The sequence below is a fragment of the Dipodomys spectabilis genome, unplaced genomic scaffold, assembly GCF_019054845.1.
Source record: "Dipodomys spectabilis isolate Male_0828 unplaced genomic scaffold, ASM1905484v1 ptg000499l, whole genome shotgun sequence".
NCBI lineage: Eukaryota > Metazoa > Chordata > Mammalia > Rodentia > Heteromyidae > Dipodomys > Dipodomys spectabilis.
In genome coordinates, this window is record NW_024871176.1 from 1,880,595 (window position 1) to 1,900,470 (window position 19,876).

Below are 19,876 nucleotides of genomic sequence, written 5' to 3' on the forward strand. Positions count from 1 at the left end.
AGACCATCTCCCCACCAAGTTTTCTTTCTGGTGGCTGTGTGCCTTCTAGGCCCCTACCTCCTCTCTGTCACTGCTGTCCCGTGTCTGTGCCAGATGCATGGCAGGCTCTCCAAACTGGAAGATGGTCTGTGCCCAGTGCAGGGCTGCCCACCCCAGGGCTCCCACATGCATGTCAATGGAGCCCTGTGCTCCCTGGCTTAGAGGCAGCTCTGGCCATGGACCTGGTAAGCAACAGCCATCGTTTATCTTGGGTGGAGGAGGGAGGTGTGGGGGGTGTCTCCTGTTTTCCTTGCTCTTCTCTCTCCTGCCCCTGGTCTTGTTGCACAAGCCTGCTGGGGTCATTCACCCCTTCAGTACCACTGTTCACCCCTGCAGTGTTCTTGTCGCTGGCTGGCTGGCTGTGGCCCCATCGGACAAGACTCGCAAGACATCTCTGAGATCATGTGCTCTGCCCCGGATCCGGGTGGCAATGTATTCAACATACAGGATGAGAAATTTTCAATCGCCAAGCCTGGTGATGGGGAAGTCCTTTCCTGATCTATCCACAGGCTCTAACCACGTCTTCCTTTTGGAGTGTTTCCTAGATCTTCAGGGTGGTGGCTGGAATGTTCTCCTTCACACTGACCTTGCGTGAAGGTCAAAGCCCCTTTGGGGTGGCCATGCTTGGCAGCTTCCCTCCTCCCTGTGCCTCTGTCTCCTTTTTTCTCTCCTCAGAAGCTGACTACCTTTCATTCCCATTAGCTTTGATCCTCTCTTTAGAAGCTTCTTGGCAGGAGATAAAATATTAGTTGATTGGAAAACACATGCACTCACAGTTGCAGGGTATCAAGTAGGTGGATTGTAACCAAATTTACTTTTAATTTGGTTGGGAACTGAACTCGGCAGGAAGTGCTGGCTAATTTAAAGTTTTTTGTTGTTTGTTTGTTTGTTTTTGGGTGCCAGCTATCAACCATGGAACAGCCGGGACCTGGACACCGAAGTCAGATCTCCACTGCCAACTCCATACTTGTAAAGTCAGTAGTGTGGACTCACACACATGCTCACCTGAGCACAGGTAAAACCTACCACACAACCTCCATACGTGCAGTACCTACAGATACGCAGACAAGGCACGCATATGGTGTGGAAACCATTTCCATTGGTCCATGGTACGCCTCCAGGCACCCAAGTGTGAGCACAGACACACTCCTGTGATCACAGACACACACGATATGCCCACATTGCATGCGTTTGTGCACATTGTGTGCATGCCCAAATGGTGCAAAGATGTACAGACATGCACAATGCACACACGATGCACAAATATATATGCGCACACACAATGAACATCCCAGGCACACACACAAACACGTGCACTTACATGCACACATGAACACATGAGCACAAACACCCCACGTCATATACACAACCGGGTATACCCTGCATACTTGAAATTCACAACGTCCATTGTGCATGCAGCTTCCTCCTTCCCTTCCTCCTTCCCTCTCAACCTCCTCTCTTCTCCGTCCCTGTGTATTTGACAGCTCACATTCTGGCTACTAAGAGGTCAGATTGCTGGGCACCAGTGCTCACGCCTGTCATCCTAACTACTGAGGAGGCGGAGATCTGAGATCATGGTTTGAAGCCAGCCTGGGCAGGAAAGCCCATGAGACTCTTTATCTCCAATGAAAACAACCAGCAACAACAACAACAAAAAAGCTGAAAATGGAGTTGTGGCTCAAGGGGTATTGAACTAGCCTTGAGCAAAAGTTCAGAGACAGTGCCCAGGCTCCAAGTAGAGTCATAGGACTGGCATTAAAACAACAACAAAAAAAAGAGCCAGACTTGCAATTCCCCAGATTGGAGACCGTGTTCAAGACAGCGTGTACTTACTGTTTCTTGTGTCTCTTCTCTTCCTTTCGTTTGCTTTTGGGGCTAGAGGAGCTAAAGAAGAAACAGCCCATTAATTCAAAGGTGAAAGCATACCTAAAATGTAGTTAAAGACACAGACAAATAGTTAAAGTGCTTGGGCAGAGAGCAGGTCCCCTGCATCCAGAAGATGGGCAGCCATCAATATCAATCATTACCCCTGAGCAGAGAACCCACTGGCAGCACGGCTCTGTGCGGAACACTGAGTCTCACCCAGGCCGAGGATGCAGGGGAAACTGAGGGACACGAGTTCAGCTTTGGTAGCTGAGTGAGAGCAGTGGTAATCTGACTTCAGCCGTAAAATCTGTACTTCTCAGACTTGATTCTAGGCTAGGTCCTGGGCGGAGTCCCTCACGTCAGCAATCCCAATGCGTGCATGACATAAGGGAGTGGAGACACGATTTGATGACGGCCCATTTCACAGGTGGGGAAACTGAGCCTCGGTGGGCTAAGACCTTTGTCCAGGATCACACAGGTGAGCTCCAGACTCTGATCGCCTGGGTCCTAGCAAGAGGAAAATGAAATTTTATCCAAACAGAGTCACACCTGGAGAGTCAGCTACAGGTGAAGGCTCGGCCCTAGAAGCAGCAGATTCACCCGTGCGATGGAAAGGTGTGAACTCAAGGCTCAGCTCCAGGGGACATCAGGCAAACTCCCTGACCAATTGGAGACCAAATTTCCTCAACCGTGAGCCGGGACCATGACTCGGGTTGTGGTACTGACCGGATGGCACTCGCTGGCAAGCAAAGAAAGATATTGGCGCCTTCCACCCAGTTGTGGAGAGAGCGGGTACAAGGGCCTTGACTGCTCTCCACGTGGCTTTGGTGATGGAAGAAGCCACCGGCACCTGTCCTTGTCGGGATCTGGGTGTTTACGTAGCCCCTGAGGCCATCTAGCTCTCTGTGGGCTTTCTTATGGCCTCTGCCTCAGTTTCCCCATCTGTGAAATGGGACCATTGTCATAGCCCCTGCTCAACAACAGTGAGGATTTGAAAAAACAAAACACAGAAACCCACACAGGGGCCGGACTGAGAGCAGGACCCACACTGTGGTGAGCTCTTCTCTGTTAGGGGCCAGGCCCCCAAGTGCCAGTGCCCCCCAAGTGCCAGTCTGCCACCCCCCCGGGAATGGCTTCTGGAGAGCCATGGGGGTGATATTTCCCTATGTACTATGACAGATATCAACAAGGGTTATAAGAAGGACTCCAGCGCAGCTGGTAGGAGTCATGAGGGAGGCCTATCCGTGGGGCTGGTCCAGCCTTTCGGCTGTGAGTGAGGCCCAGGAGGACAGAAGGGGGCAGGGCTGGGAAGAAGAAAGAGCTGGGGGTGGGGGGGATTCTTACCTGTGCCTTCTCTTCTTGGAGAATGATCTGATTTTGGGGGGGTGGGGATGAGCAGGAGGGCATGGGAGGTGGAGGAAAGAGGACCGAGAAGGAGGAGGGAAAGAGACAAAGGAGAAAGGAAACAGGGGAGGGGAGGGGAAGGGAAGAGGGAGGGGAGAGAAGAAAGACAGGTGAGTGTCTGGCATCTGCAGTCAGGTCTCAGGGAGAGGATGGTTGGCCAGCCCTCCTCCCGCACAGTTCAACCAAGACGAAGACTGCTGTGATTGCTGAATGTGGGTCTCCCAGGGCCCCTGCCCTGGCCAGTCCTGACCCAGGGGAGGTTGAACAAGGAAGGCATAGGAGCCCCTCTTCTTCCTTTCCCCATCTTCCTCTTCCTGCTCTTCCTCCTCCTGCTCTTCCTCCTCCTCTTTCCTCTCCTCCTCTTTCTCCTCCTCCTCTTCTTCCTTCTCCTCTTTCCTCTCCCTCCTCTTCCTCCTCCTCTTCTTCCTTCTCCTCTTTCCTCTCCTCTTTCTCCTCATCTTCTTCCTTCTTCCTTCCTCCTCCTCCTCCACCACCACCTCCTCTTCCTCTTTCCTCTTTTTCATCCTCCTCCCCTTCCTCCTCCTTCTCTTCCTCCTCTTCTTCTTTCCTCTCCCTCCTCTTCCTCCTCTTTCCTACTTTTCCCCTTCCTCCTCTTTCCTCTTCTTCCTTTGCTTCATCCCCCTTGTTTGCCTGGCCACCTCCCGTCAGCCGGCATCCTTGCAGAGGTCCTGTTTTTCCAGAAAGCCTTGCTTGACATTCCCCCACCCCATCCCTACCCCACCACCAAGGCAATTCCCCCTCCCCAGCGTGGCCCTCCTGCCATGGGTGAGGTTGTGATGAGCACATGTCGTGCACAGACTCCTCCCGCCTGTCTAAACCCTGAGCAAAGGCCGTGTTGTGAAGAGGAGATGCTCAGAGAAGCTGCGATCTCCAGAGCCACCCCCCATGCCTCTACTCTCGTTGTGGTACGCTGTAACCATTTTCTGAGCAGCTCCAGCTCATGCTCTCCACGCCCCATCTCAGGACGAGCTTCAGAGCCGGTGTGTCATTCGTAAGAGTACGGGCGTCGCCATACTACAATTCCCCATGCTCTCCACTGTCGTGGAGAGAAGTCGAAGGCAGAGAAGTTGTTGTGGTTAACTGTTCTGTTTCTGGGATCCCGGAAGCTCATTTCACAACACATATCGGGTGTTCAAGAAATAGGTGTGGAAATGAGAATTGTTTTTTTAAGTACTCTTAAGCTTTGTCAATTAAGAGATGACGACATATCTCCATGACTGTGCCTGCTCCCATTCAAAAACAGAAAAGAAAAATCAGCCGTCCCTAACCAAAGCTTTCATAAAAAGAAAAGAAAAATCAGCCATCCCTAACCAAGGCTTTCATAATCTTAGAGAAACTGGAACAAAAGTCCGGTGGAGTTTACTAGGGGAGACTTTGGGATGGACCAGCCACCGAATTTTCCCTCTTCTCTCTCTTTTACAGTTTTTTTTTGTCCTTCTCCTGTTTTTACCTCTGACCTGGCAGGGGGGGTGGGAAAGAGAAAGCCGTTTCTAAGCTTTGGTGCATAACAACCTCTTTCTTACAAGAAAATCAAACCTTGGGTGTGAAGTCACACGGTTTTCAGGGTACAGATGTGGCAAAGTCTCCCACACTGAGAGAATCTCTATCTGATCAGAGGCGGATGACAAGATGCAGTCGAGATTCTCGGGCAGGTCACCGCCTCTCCAACAGCCTCCCAAATTTCTCACCCCCCAAAATGTACAACATCTCCCTCATTTCCCGTGACTTAGACTCACTTCCTAATTTGTCTGTGTCTGATTTTAACCATGAGGATGGATAGCATCAGGAAGGCTGGGAAGTGAGGGTTACCGTCCGCGAGAACATTCTAGAAGCACAGGGACTGAGCTATTATACAACAACAATGACTATTTGGCAGGCACTCTGAAGAGAGCTCAAAGAGGCAGTGGAAACCCAAAGGGACCCCTTACCTTTGACCCGTGGCGGTGTAATTGCACAAGTCATTCCCCAGTCAGTGTGGGAGAATAGCAAGCCACAGAGAAGCAGAAATGAAATAATGAACCATGCTTTTCCTGGTGCCCACAGCAGCTGGCAAGTGTGGGCAAATGGGTACAGCCCGCTGGTGTGCCTTCTTCTCAATGCACAGAACGGATGGCTGCTTCCGAGAATATTCCCAGGAATATTTCCTTACAGAGAGGCTGCGGCAATGCAGAATCTCCCAATTATAAACCGGAAGCTTGGCTCATGGAGCACAAATTGGAGCCCCCTGGGGTATACCTTCCGATCCAATGTTTTGTTTTTCTTCCCCCTGCAACCAGGTACCTGCTGTGTGTGTGTGTGTGTGTGTGTGTGTGTGTGTGTGTGTGTGTGTGTGTGTACGTACGTACATGCACATGGGTGAGAATAGTGGATATCTTCTGAAACAGGTTCTCAATGCCTTTTTTGACCCCCCAACTCTGCTCTCTATCCATCCACAAAGATGGATGACCACGGCCGCCATGTTTTGTTTTGTTTTGTATTCAACACGCTCCATCACCTAAGACATAGCTCGGACCCACACATCAGAGCCTTCCTTGGAATTCTGGAGTAACGAACGAGACCCTGGAGTCCTGTGTCTGCTTATGACATGGTCTGCAACATAGGAAGTCTTGCGTCCCAACAAGGAGCAGAGACCAGAGCCAGCTCTGGGTCTTGCTTGGGCTCCATCAGCGATCTCTACTGCTCAGCCCCCAGCCTGGCTGGCCCCTGACACCCTCCTGTTTTCTTCTAACCAAGCCCTGCTCTGGTCATCCCAACGACAATCTCAACTTATGCTAATAATAGTACAGAAAGTCAGGTACTGGTAGCTCATGCCTATAATACCAGCTAGTCAGGAAGCTGAGATCTGAAGATCATAATTCAAAGCTAACCCAGGCAAGAGAATCCATGAGACTCTTATCTCCAATGAGCCACCCAAAAAGCCAGAAGTAGAGCTGTGACTCAAGTGCCAGCCTTGAGCAAAAATAAATCAATAAATAATAGAGCTAAGGCACAATGCCCAGGCCTTGAGTTCAAGTGTTATTATTGGCACAGATCAACCAAACAGTACACAGAGAGAATCATTACGTGGCACAAATGACAGGAGATGCTTTTCGGGTCCCCGAATTCCTACACCACCTGGGATTTTCTCATTAGCAGCAGAAGAAGGGCAATACCTGCGTCGTTTATGTTTCTTGGAACTTTTCTTCTTCTTTTTCTTGACAGGCGAGGGGCTATAGGATGGAGACCTGTGGGGGAAGGGGGGAGGCAGACTCAGAGGGAGGTATGTCCTCCTCTCCATCCCTGAGACAAGGTCATTCACGAACACTCCAGAAGGATCATCTCAATACCTAGGTGGCTCATGGGTTTGTTTGTTTTTTTTTAACGTGACTTTGTGAGAAACAGAACCATTCTGCCTAGCCCTAATTAGAAGGGGTGTCTCCATCTCAGATACATGGGTCTAGTGTGAGGAAAGAGGCTCAGGTGTTTTCCATAGCAACTTCCAGAAATTCCTATTTGTGTAAGAAAACTGTTGTTTGTTTTTCTTTTTCTTTCTCTTTAAGTTGGCCAATAGTTACAAAGGAAAAAAAGCAGGTGAAAAAAAAAAAAGAAAAAAAGAACCCCTACCATAATAGCAGAGATAAATGTCCAAGCAACAAGTATGCTTTGAAGGAGTTAACTTTTTCCCCCAAGTACATATATATTCCTACTGAAGAAACAATTGAATCTCAATGCTGGTACTTTCCTGCCATGACACCAAATGCCCATTCTTCCTACAATAGAGAAATTCAACATTCCTCTATTCCTCCACTAGCATGGCTGGATCTCAGGGTACCCACCTACTGCTCCCGACTAGGTCCTGGTAGACCTAACTTGAAGGAGAGTCTTGGAAAGAAACACCTGGAGTTGAGCCCATGGTCCTGGCACTGCTCTCCGCTGCCCCCTGGAGGTTCCTATAAATACTGCCTGGGAGGCTCAGGCCTAATTCTCTTAGCTCTGAGTTTAAGGTCAGGGTGGGGTTTGGAATACGAGAAATACTTGATGTCTAGTTGGGAGCCATCTACAAGGCAATATGGGAGTCTTCTTAAATATGAAAAAAAAAATCTTCTAATCATTTCTAGAGAAACACTTACAGCCCCAAAGAGCCTCTAGTCCAATAAATAACCTAAAAGACCATCCATTACCCTGACCTTTGAACTTTGGCAGACAGAAAGGAATCTCTGAGATGGGGAGCCATGGTAGATCACAGACAGGAATTAAAGAGCCAGGTGGTGCCTTGTGTCACCTTCTGATGCTGAAATCGGCTTCCCTTTCATAGTCTTCCATATTCACAGTAATGAGTCAATGTGCAACATTGCTGGTAGCAATTCAATATTTAATATTTATGATGATGACTCAATATTCATGGCCATGATGATGCTTATTGACAATGGTAGCCTGACACCAGGAGCAGTGAGTGAGTTTCCATCTATTTTCACCCCTAAGAGTCACGTAGCATTGCTATTTAACTATATATAATATATATAGATATAATTTTATTGTTATTACCAATGTGTTGTACAGGGAAGGGGGTTGCCATTTTGTAAGTCAGGTAATGAGTATGTTTCTTTTTTCTTTCTTTTTTTTTTGGGGGGGGGGGTGGGCAATGTCGACCCTTCCTGCGCTTCCCCCCCCCCCCCCGCTCCCCTGTTTCCCCTTCCTATCCCTGCCCACAAGTTGCATAGTTCATTGTCTACATAGATCATTGCTGTTTATTTTTTCCAGAGAAGGAAAAAGGCCCAGGAAGGTGGCGTCCAAGGTCACTCTGAGTGAAGAGGCAGAGAGAGAGGATTTGAACCCAAGAATGAGATCCATATTCCCTTAATTTTAATTCTAGCTCTTCTCCCAAAAAGGCATCATGCCCTTCCTCCCCTCCCCTGTGCCCCCATCCCAATCTCCTCACCTCCTTCTCTTCTTCCGGATAGATTTCTTCTTTTTCTTCTTCCCTCGGGATGGAGGTGGTGGGGTCAAATCTCTGGTGTGTGAGACACTGTGGGGGGGGAAACTAAGAGTCAGGACAACCAGCCTCCAAGGGGAGAACACGGCCTTTGGAAGATGAAAGACCCATAGCAAATACCTAATTACCAACTCATGGTTGATCCGGTCCCAATTCAGATTAAGTGTCTCAAATAAGGACTTAATGTCGGCCTAATGAGACAGACGGGGCATGTTACCCAAACAGCAATTGATTATTTAAAACAGAGTTATCGAGGTTAACTGCTCCTTAATAGATTTATTATTGAATCTGAAAATGGCTCACCTCAGTAAATAAATCACTTTTTAAATAATTAAGTGGCAGTCCAGCCCCTTCCCTTCCCTCGTTCCCTCCCTACCCCATCCTCGCCTCCACTTCCTGCTGGAAGTTTAATGGAAGGAGGGAGGTATGTAAGTTAGCAGCTGATTATTAAGAGCGTATTTGCTGAGTTCTAATGTAGGAAGATACATATCTTATATTGCCACCGACCTCAGGAATCTCTGCTCTTCAAGGATAATTATTTCCCATTCAATTAAATTCGAATGCTCAGGCTGCATTGAAATAATTGGGGAAGGCTTCAGAGACTTAAAAAACAAAACAAAACAAAACAAAAAACCCTATCCCACAGCAAAGAGATAGTTTGGTATGAATCACTGATTGAAAATTAAAACATGCCAATCAATTCAAACTTTAGTGGGAAATATACAGTGTTAATAATAATATTGTTATTTGATAAATAATATCATTATTTGATAGCTATGTAACTAGCATTGCTGCTAGTGTTGCTACAGTGTTAATAATATTGTTATTTGATAAATAATATTATTTGATAGCTACATAACTAGCATTGCTGCATTTATTATATACTAAGGGTTGCATGTATTTTTTTTGTCAGTCATTGGGCTTGAACTTGGGGTCTGGGTGTTGTCCCTGAGCTCTTTTGCTCAAGGCTAGTGCTCTACCACTTTGAGCCATAGCTCTACTTCTAGCTTTCTGGTGGTTAACTGGAGATGAGTCTCATGGATTTTCCTGCCCAGGTTGGCTTTGAACTGTTATCCTCAGATCTCAGCCTCCTAAGTAGTTAGGATTATAGGCATGAGACACTGGTGACAGCTGGGTTTTATGTATTTTTGTACACACACACACACACACACACACACACACACACAAAACCATTTTGAACTGAGTGCTTAAAATCCAATCCTAGCTACTCAAGAGGCTGAACTCTAAGGATCATGATTCAAAGCCAGCCTGGTCAGGAAAGTCTGTGAGACTCTTATCTCCAATGAACCACCAAAAGACTGAAAGCAGAGCTGTGGCTCAAGTAATAGAGCGATAGCCATGAGGGAAAAACAAACAATAACCGCCCCCCCTCAATGAGACAGCATCCTGAGTTCAAGCCCTAATACAGGCAAACACAAGCAACAACACCCAACATTTTGAGGGTGGCATAACTTTTTGGAGGCAGTGTTTGTACTCTAGAATTTGAACTCCATGCCTTGTACTTATTAGGCAGGGATTATACTGCTTGAGCCATACCCTCAGTGCTTTTTGCTTTAGGTCTTCTGTTTTTGCCTGGGCTCAGCCTGGACTGAAATCTTCCTACTAATGCTTCCTGTGGAGCTGGAATTACAGATATGCCCTACTTGTCCAGCTTTTGTTGTTGAGATAGGGTTTTGCTCCCTCCCTCCCACCCCCCTACCCCTCACCCCAGGCTAGTGTCAAACTGAGATCGTTGATTCCCAAGGAGCTGAAATTACAGGCATGAGCTGCCACACCCGGCTTATTTTTTTCTTGTCTTATTTTACAGGTGAAGAAAAATGAGGTTCAGGAAGTTGAGTTGACGTGCCAATGACTGCACGATTAGGAATTTTCTAAGCTGAATTGGAACCTGCATACATCAGTATCAAAAAACAAATCAAGAAAACAAAACAGTAGCCTTCTCAAACTTGTTTGTGTACCCAATCATCTGGAAATGACCCAGATCATTAGAGAGGACATTGCAAAGCACTGTTGTAGTTAATTCCATTTCAGAAGCTGGATTGTTAGGGATGAGTTGAAGAGCAATAAGTGATTAGAATATACATCAGGGTCTCCTCATCGGCAGTCAATAATCACTGCATAGCCACATCTACAATATTTTCCCCAGAAAGTCACTTTGAGCAGGTTAAAAATAAACATTAGTCAGGTGTGGTACTTCATCCCTGTAATCCCGGCTCTCTTCAGAGACGAGGGCAGGAGAATCACGAGGTCCAGCCAACCTGAGGCTGCCCTGTTTAGAGTCTCCAAAAACAAACACAGTGAGGGATGAAGTCCTTAATGGCTGGATTCACTTTACAAGTTATGAAGCGCCGAGCCCAGCATCCCCCAGTGCAGGAATGCATGATCTGCTTGTATCCATGCAGGGGGGAGTCACTTCCAAGTTATTTTTTCTCCTAAGAGTGCTTGACACACACCAAGAGCCCAATGATCACTTGTCAAGTGACCCAGGGAGAGAGGCGTGGATACAGAATCGGAGCTGCGTGTTAAGAATCACCTTGTTTCCCATAAACACCCAGCAGCACCACACCGGCTCCCCAGGCTGAGACCTAAGTACTCCAAAACATGGAGCATTCTCATGAGATGATGATGATGAGGATGAGGAGGAGGAGGAGGAGGAAGAGGAGGGAGGCAGGAATGTAAGCAGAGGACTGTCAGAGAGAAATCTGGAAGGAGGAAGGGAGCAAGGCTGGGAGACTTAGTCCTGAAAGAGTGCTGAAGAGGATTGAATGACAAAGTGTATATTCTATGTATATATATAATTATATTTTATGAATATGTATGAATAGGACACATAATATTACTATCGATATGATTAATAAAACATAGTCTAATGATTGCATAATTATATATTATATGCTATATAGAGATATTATTTCATATACTATATACTTTATATAACCAGATAGTGTATATTAAAGTATAATGATACACTATATACTATATCTATGATCTATAGTATCATAATTCCATCTACTAAGCATTGTCCATCACACACTGTTTGAAAAGTGGACAGGAAGGAGGAAGGAAGCATGGAAATACAAGTCAGGTGAGCTTGCTCAAAGCACCATGTCTGTTAACATAGAACCACAACAATGAAACCCTCTTGTGTTATTAATGGACGCTAACTCAAGGCGAGAGAGGGAGAGAGAGAGAGGGAAAGAGAGGGAGGGAGAGAGAGAGAGAGAGAGAGAGAGAGAGAGAGAGAGGGAGGGAGGGAGGGAGGGAGAGAGAGAGGGAAAGAGAGGGAGGGACAGAGAGAGAGAGAGAGAGGAGAGAGAGAGAGACAGAGACAGAGACAGAGACAGAGAGACAGAGAGACAGAGAGGGAGAGAGAGAGAGGGAGAGAGAGGGAGGGAGAGAGAGAGAGGGAGGGAGGGAGAGAGAGAGAGAGAGAGAGAGTGTTGGAACATATTCGGGTGGGACAAAGATAGGTTGGGCTGTACCTGCACATTTAAGATTCAAAACTTAAAACTAGAAGTCGAGGCCTGGGCTGACTTTTTCAGTAACATCTGCAGCAGATGAGGTGGGCTCAGTACAGATCGAAGGGTCTGGCACCCTTACTCGGCCTCTCAGACCTCTGTAAGGCATGGCCCCGTCCCTTGCTAGCCGAGCCCCTGCTGCATCGCCGAGGCTTTGGAGGTTGTGTCCCAATCGCTGACTGAGGGATTGCATGCAAAGATCGGAGCTGAAATGGCAGGGATGATGACCAATGGGCCGAATATAGCCCGCCTCCTGTTGTCATAGAAACCGTCTCCTTGGGTCTCAGGCAGGCCGACAGGTGTGCATTTCTGTGCCGTGTGTTTTGTGCCACAATGGAGGCAGCTGTGACAGATGCCACTGGGCCCACGAGCCTTTATATGGACCATCTGGTCCCCTCCAGAAGGCACTTACCGACCTCTGGTTAAAGGGTCTCAAGGAGGAGCGGGTAACAGAGAGAGGACCTACCGGGTGGAAGGAGTCTGGAAGGCTGCTGCACCTGCAGCTAGGGGTGCGAGGGAAGGGCGGCACCTCACCTGCGTGCTCTGCTGGGACTCCGCTGGCTGCAGGCCTTGTCTCTCTCCCAGCTGTTGGTGCCCAAGGTCCCGGTGGCCAGACCCTGGCCCAGCTTTTCTGATGATCCATCCTGGGCTGGAACTATGGGACTGCTCTGAGGTTCTGCCCTACAAAGGGAAAGAGACGATTCAAGGGTGTTAGCGTTCACGAAACACTTCATCCAGTGCTCAGAACTCCTACAGTTGCCCAGCTTTTCTGGCAATGGGGTGGCGGCTGCTAGTTTATCTGTGGTATCTTGACTCTGAGTGTAATGACATGATACTTTCTGTTCTAGGGCCTTCTCTATCTTTCTCTTGCATGGTCATACTAACTTTTGGGCTTCATATTCTAAAGGCAAAGTCTCCTGAGGGCAGAGATTGCCTGAACTAGTTCAGAATTTACAAGACAGAAATGAACTTGAACTAGCTGAAGCTACTCAGGTTTCAGAGTTGTTTTTTTTTCGGGGGGGGGGGGGCGTGACGGGGAGTTGTTTTGGTACCAGTCCTGAGGCTTGAACTCAGGACCTGGGCACTGTTCCTGAGCGTTTTTTGCTCAAGGCTAGCACTCTACCACTTGAGTCATGGCACTACTTCCTGCCTTTTCAGAGTAGTTTTACTGAAGATAAGAGTCTGATGGACTTTCCTGCCTGGGCTGGCTTCGAACCACAATCCTCAGGTCTCAGCCTCCTGAGTAGCTAGGATTCCAGGGTGAGCCATGGGCACCTGGCAGGTTTCAGAGCAAATCCTACCCTGTCCTGACTAACACACAGACTGACACTGGAAGCCAGCTTTTCTCTTCCCATCTCAAGATCTCATTGGAGGACAAAGCACAGATCTACACTTCTCTTCCTTCTCTGTTCCCTCTTATCTGATGGTGGCAATTTGAATATGCTAAAGAGAGGCGCTAAAGTGCTTCCTTCCAGTGAAAAATAACAAATAAGATGCTTTGAAAGACAGAGAGACAGAGAAACACAGAGAAAGAAACAGAGAGAGAATGAGAAAAGGGAAAATGTTTACACAACTTTTATTACAGGGGGTTGTCACAAATTGTTCACTTGATTGATTATTAATCCCATGCCTGACTCACAAATGGAATTTTCTCCTAGGCACATATATGTTACAGGAAAACAAAACATGGTCTGTGTGGTGCTAAACACGTGTTTCAGGCATGTCCCGAGGATCCTGGAGCCCTAGTGGAGATGGAGATGGAGTTTAGTCTCTGTAGAATCTGGGACCAGCCAGGTCCTACAGAGTTACAGTTACTCAGAAACTGAGTTACAGCTTCCCCAGTAATAAAAACAGGGGACTCCCATCAGTCCATGGGTGGTTGAGTTGTGAAGGGCAAAGGGAGCTAATCAATGCAAGCAAAAAGATCATGGAAGTGGAATTTTTGTCATCATTTTTTTTGTTTCCTTTTACTTCCTGGTAAATCAATGAACCACTTGTGGCAGTTGCTGACAATTCTGAGATAACCCCCCCCCACACACACACACACACACATTCCCTCTGCCACCAACGTAGACCTTCAGTAATACAGGGGCATCATCAATGGGTATCATCTCTTGATGTGAGGCCCAGGCATTGCCTGGTCACTCAGCCTTTGGAAAGCCTGTCACTCAAAGTCCTGGCTCTGAACCAAGTGGAGTCAGGAGTATTTTTTAGGGGAGGGTCAGGGTGGGGGTCACAGGTATACTGTGTGTCTTGAGAACTCTGCTCCCCCCCACTCACCCTGCTCTCAGAACCCCACGATGAGCGTCAGTCAGACACTTAAGCTACCCAGACACGGATCTTATTTCTCTCCTCTTGATGATTGTGTGAATGTAGTGACTCATTTGTAATGACCACAGTGGTATACAGTGACTATTTGGGACTACAACTGGCTGTTAAACACAGCTCTTGAGCTCTTTGTTCTCTTGAATAGTGGGGAAGTTGGCCGCCATGTTGGAAGGAAGCTCAAGCAGCCCCGTGGAGAGGCCTTAGTGAGGAGCCAAAGCCTCCCACCAACAACCAGCACCAACACTTCAGCTAGGCAAGCGAGACATCTTGGACGTGGGTCCTCCAACACCAACCAAGCTTTTCAAGGAGACTATAGCCATGGTTGACATCTGACCATAATCTCATGAAAGGTAGAAAGCCAGAATTACCCAGCCAGGTCCCAACTCTTAGAAACTGTGAGACATATCTGGGGGTCACAAAGACTTGGAAGGAAGTGTTAATTTACTGCACAGTTGTGCATGACTTTGTCATAGGTGTCTGCAGAAAAGTATATTCCAGGCAGAAGTACAAGAAGAACACGTACAAGACTCTGGGCACACATGAATACTTGTTCTTAGCAATATTTGTTCAATGGACAGATTTTTTTTTTTTAATCTGAAGAGAACATTGAGAAGTTGGAAAGCACTTCACAATGTTTTGGACAAATCTTGTTGCTTTATAGTTGATGGGAATAGAAATCCAAAGAGGATGAATCACCCAACCAGTGCTTTAATCTTCTGGATTGTTCAATCCCTTCTCTATTCTGCTTCATATTTGTTTTGTAACAAATAGGAACACATAGGAATTTTGGACTTTGGGACATGACAGAAAACCAAGGTGTGAGTCCAGCTGTGTGCAAGTGGCTCCTGCCTGTTACCCTAGCTACTCGGGAAGCTGAGATCTAAGGATCATGGTTCGAAGCCAGCCTGGGCAGAAAAGCCCCTGTGAGATTCTTATCTCCAATTAACCACTCAAAAACCGGAAGTGGCGACATGGCTCAAGCGGTAGAGCACTAGCCTTGAGCACAAAGAGGCTCGGGGACAGCACCCAGCATCAAGTCCCACAACAGAAAAAAAAAAGCTGAAAGTGGATGTGTGGCTCAAGCATCAGCCTTGAGCAAGAGTACAAGGCCCTGAGTTCAAGGCCCCATATTGATATGGGGCCATATTGATATGGCCCCCACACACACAACACACACACAAATCTGTACCAGAAGCAATCCTACTAGAGGTGGAAGCAGACAGGTATGATGGATTTTGCCATGGATATGGGCATGGTGCTGGGTGGTAGAGCTCAGAATTGTGTCTGATAAAGTAGTCGGTCTAAAGTAGAAGGGACGCTGGCAGATGTTTCTGCCTTCCAGGGCACCGAAGCAGAAGTATCAGAGTAGAGACAGCATGATCCCATGTGCACTTACGGGAGGAACAAAATACATGGAATTGAGCCAGGCATGGGTGGTTCACGCCTGTCATCCTAGGTACTCAGGAGGCTGAGATCTGAGGATTGTGGTTCAAAGCCAGCCTGAGCAGGAAAGTTCATGAGATTCATATATCCAATGAACCACCATGAAGCTGGAAGTGGAGCTGTGGCTCAAGTGGTAGAGTGCTAGCCTTGAGCAAAAGAAAAGCTTGGGGACTGTGCCAAGGCTATGAGTTCAAGCTCCAGGACTAGCAACAACCATAACAAAAAAGACCCATGGAATGGATGAATTGGTGTAACATTACACTCTTGAGTCTTGCTCGGATCTCACCTTCCTGGGTCTTACCTTAGTGAGATGTTGCAATGAAGCTAACAGAAATAGGATACATTTACAGGAAGTAAGGGGGGGGGGGGAAGAAAGGTATCCTTCATAGCATAACTTTGAGGATCTTTTTTTCTTAAGATGGTCAACACTAAGAAAGATTCAGAAAGCAAGTCAACAAGGTTTTCCAAGCAGGGCACAGTTTCCAGAGCACCCCAAAAATTTTAAATAAAGATCCCTAGGCCCCATCCTAGTTAGAATGAATACATCTTAAAGGGGCGAACCCAGGATTCTGTGTCTTTAAGAAACCTTGTAGATAATTCAGTTTCCTGTCAGGCCAAGAGTAAAATCCATCAGCCACGCCAACCTCCTCTCTCACCCCGCTCTCTACCCCTCCCACTGCTCTACCCACAGGCCTCCTTGCTGTTTCTCAAATAGGTCACAAGCTTTTCTGCCCAGGGCCTTTGCTCTTACTGTTTCTGACACCTGGCCTACAGTTCTTCTGGTAATTTGCACGGAAACTCCTCCTCATTCAAATATCATTTTCTCAGAGAACGCTCCCTGACCCCCTAATTTCACCTTGCTCCCTTTAACCTTACCAGGCTAGGAACCACGGGACCCATCATAACCCCCTCTCCCTCCCCTTCCCCCTCCTTCTTTCTCTCCCCCTTTCCCTCCCTCTCTTTCTTCCCTTCTTCCTTCCTTCTTCCTTCCATCCTTCACTCCTTTGTTGAGACAGAGCCTCTCTAAGTAGCTCAGGCTGGCCTTTAACTATCAAACCTCATGCTTGCCCCTGTGCCCAGCTTTTCTGATTTCTCCTCATAGCTCTGTTACTATTCTATGTTTATTGGCTAGTCAGTTATCTTCTGGACATAAGCTTCATGAGACAGGTACCTTTTCTTACCACTGGATCTCCAAAGATACAGTGCCTGGATATGGGGGGTCCTTTTGTACTCAGGGGAGGCTGAATGGATGGGTGGAAGGATGAAAGGAAGGAAGGAAAGATGGATGGATGGACGGACAAATGAATTCTGAGGGCTGATCTCACTCGAGAACTGTGGCTCAGGCTCTACTTGTGTGTCTTCAAAGAAAACATCAGAGAGGTCCAGGGAGAAAGAGCAAAGCCAAGTCCTGCAGCTCTTCAAAGCGGAGTCCGCCCTCAGCCCCCACCCCTGCCCATCCTCCTCCCCTCCTCCTCCTCCGGCTTCACAGCCTTGTGGTTCTTAAGGGAAAGTTCCAGCTACCTCGTTTTTACCACACAGCTCTACAAGGTAGCCTTAAAAAATAAAATAAAAAGTACTTCAAGTGAGATCTTGGGGAGACAGCCGCGTGGAGGCCTGGCCTCTGCCCTTCCCCGAGGGAGGGGCATCGGTGCCCCCTTCCTCAAGCCTCACCCCCCTCCCCACCCTGAGCTCCTGCCAATCAAGGGCTGTCGGTGTAGTCATGGCAACCGGCAGATGCTGAGCTTGGGATACAGAGCCAGGGCTGAACTTTCCACCAAAACCTCTCAGAGGCCTGGCCCCCAGCCGCCTTCTGGCAGAGCCTCCTGGCCCGAGACCTGTCCCGAGCTAATACCATTTGAGAATCAGAGGTAGACAACAGGTGAACAAGCAGACTCCCATAATCAGTTGGCACACGCACAGAGAAGGGAAACTGAGGCCTCAAGAGGCAGTAGTGACTTGTCAGTCAGCCCCCCACCTTAGGCCAGAGCCCCTCAATCTGCTGCTTTCCATAGGCATCAAAAGCCCAGACCTGAACCTGAATGTCACCCTGGACCACCTCCAGGGAGCAGACGGAGTTGGCTGGTTTACCAGTGCCTTGGCCAGAGGCCCTCACGCTGCGCTGTCATCGGCATTCCCAGGCTCTGTCAAGGTTAATCTATTTAATTAAGCCTGGTTGGCGGAAATCTCAGGAGCTTGGCCCTGGTGGCTGGAAACGGCATCGAACTTGAACTTGAGAGAACTTGGGGCCGGATGGCGCAGAGACGCATCAGTCATTTGACTAACCGGGGAGGAGCCCGCGCTCCGCTTAGCAGAAGCCGAGTGACAACGAAGAGAAGCAGACGGGGCTGGCGAGTCTCTGCGTCTCAGTCATGGTTCGGCAGTTGTTTTCTGACCATCTCACTAGCCATCCATCCTCTTTGTCCTGAAGCTGTCACTTTGAGCAGACAGACAGCCTGACAGATGGCTACCCTGGGAATGACAGCCTGGGGAATGTTGGCGCGGGGCATGAAAAGTTTCCCCGAGTGAGAACAGAGACTGGCCAAAAAAAAAAAAAAGGAATAGCATGTGCAAAGGCCCTGGGCCAAGACACAGCGGAGGACCTTCAAGGCATGGCTGAGGATGCCGGGAGTCAGGACAGACTTGAGGTGAGGGCTTGGAAGGCAGGCATGCAAACGGAGGAGGCTTGGATCTTTCTGGTGCTTTCTGGGCCCGGTGCGTGTACCAAGTCACCAGGGGATTAGAACCTGGATGCCGGTGTGGTGCCTCCGGACAGCAGCCTGTGCTTCTGCACGTCTAACTCATCCCACGTGGTGCTGCTTTCCCTGGGAGTAGCCCGGTGGCAGATTCTACCTGGGGTTTGGCCTTGTTGCTGAAGGCTGACCTCTGTGGCCTGGTGTGGCACGCTACCACGAGATGAGAACAGTTCATGGTGTGCTCAGGGCTGAGATTGAGAGTGTGCGTGCGTGCGTGCGTGCATGTGTGTGTGTGTGTGTGTGCGCGCGTGCGTGCGCACAGACCAGTGTGTATGGTTCACTCTTGTTTATCAATAATCACCAGGTTCTTCAGATGGGATCAAAGGTCAGAAGAACCATCTGGAAAAAGAAATCAGCTCAGCATTTTGTAGCAGGCAGGTCTGAGCACCCAGCCACCTGGGATTCCAACTCCCATGGCAGAACCTGTCCAGCAGCTGCTCCCCCACGCCCCGGTTCAGGGTGTGTGGGGAGGAGCATCGTTGCTCCCGCCCCTCAGCCAACCGCTCACCCCCCCCCATGCCTCAGTAGACCTGAGGCTGCCTGGCGCTGAGTGGGTGCCTGAGCTCCGGAAACTGTGCCAGGGACCCCCCCCCCGCCCCCCACAAAGCCTCCAGCTCAGCTGAGGGGGAGGGGGAGATACGAAACCAGCCCCCCCCACAAAGATTCCTTCAAGAGAGGGAGAGATGGGGACACAGAGGCAGTTTTGGGGGCCAGGTGAGCGGTACACACACCCTACCTGCTCCCATCATGATGCCATGTCTCAGGGGCTTCAGAGCCTCTGAACAAACCATCCAGACCCTCAGATAGATAAGCGAGGTTTCCAATACACCGGAGGCAGAACGCATCCAAGAAATGACCATCTCCCGGGGGTAGTAGCTCATGCCTAGAATCCCAGCTACCCTGGAGGTAGAGGTAGGAGGATCCATGTCTAGCTTACATGAGGGGTTAAGAAAACCCCAAAACCTACATAAGGTCCTACGTGAAAAAAATAACTAAAACCAAAAAGGGGGAGGGAGGGACGGGGGTGTGGTTCAAGCGGCAGAGCTCCTGCCCAGCAAGCACAAGGCCCATCTGCAGTTCTGCACCAAAGTAAAAGAAAATGGAGTGGAGGATCTGGGGACCAAGGACACCCAGTGGGACAGACATCTGGGGAAGAGACAGACAGCAGCCCTGAAGCCGGTCTTACTGTTTGTAGTACATGGAAGCCAACGGCCGGACCATGCATTGAATCTACTCATCATTCATTCATTCATTCATTCATCCAGGGAACGCATCCTGAGGAACATGCCCAGGCTGTGACGGGTTGGGTGTCCTTCGTATCTCCCCCGGGCAACGATGGATGATGGTGAAGGTTTGAACGACCTGAGCAGGGGGAAACTGACAAAGTCAGAATCAGCTCCTCCCAAGCCTGCTTCAGCCCCCCTGCAGCCTTCCTCCACGTGGTCCATGGACCTCACGCAGGCCGGGGACATTCGTGTGAATTTATGCACGAATGTCCCAGGTCACACTTC

The 19,876-nt window shown here is 48.7% G+C and overlaps 1 protein-coding gene across 1 annotated transcript in view; it reads right to left on the bottom strand.

Annotated features, from left to right (window-relative positions):
* The window catches only part of Srrm4 (serine/arginine repetitive matrix 4), a 99,726-nt gene that overhangs the window by 27,043 nt on the left and 52,807 nt on the right, over nucleotides 1–19,876 (bottom strand). The window contains exons 2-6 of the mRNA XM_042669654.1: nucleotides 12,376–12,522; nucleotides 8,249–8,335; nucleotides 6,483–6,554; nucleotides 3,250–3,276; nucleotides 1,873–1,923 (exon numbers count right to left, since the gene is read on the bottom strand). Of these exons, the coding sequence (XP_042525588.1) occupies nucleotides 1,873–1,923; nucleotides 3,250–3,276; nucleotides 6,483–6,554; nucleotides 8,249–8,335; nucleotides 12,376–12,522 (384 nt within the window). The remainder of the gene's footprint in view (nucleotides 1–1,872; nucleotides 1,924–3,249; nucleotides 3,277–6,482; nucleotides 6,555–8,248; nucleotides 8,336–12,375; nucleotides 12,523–19,876) is intronic.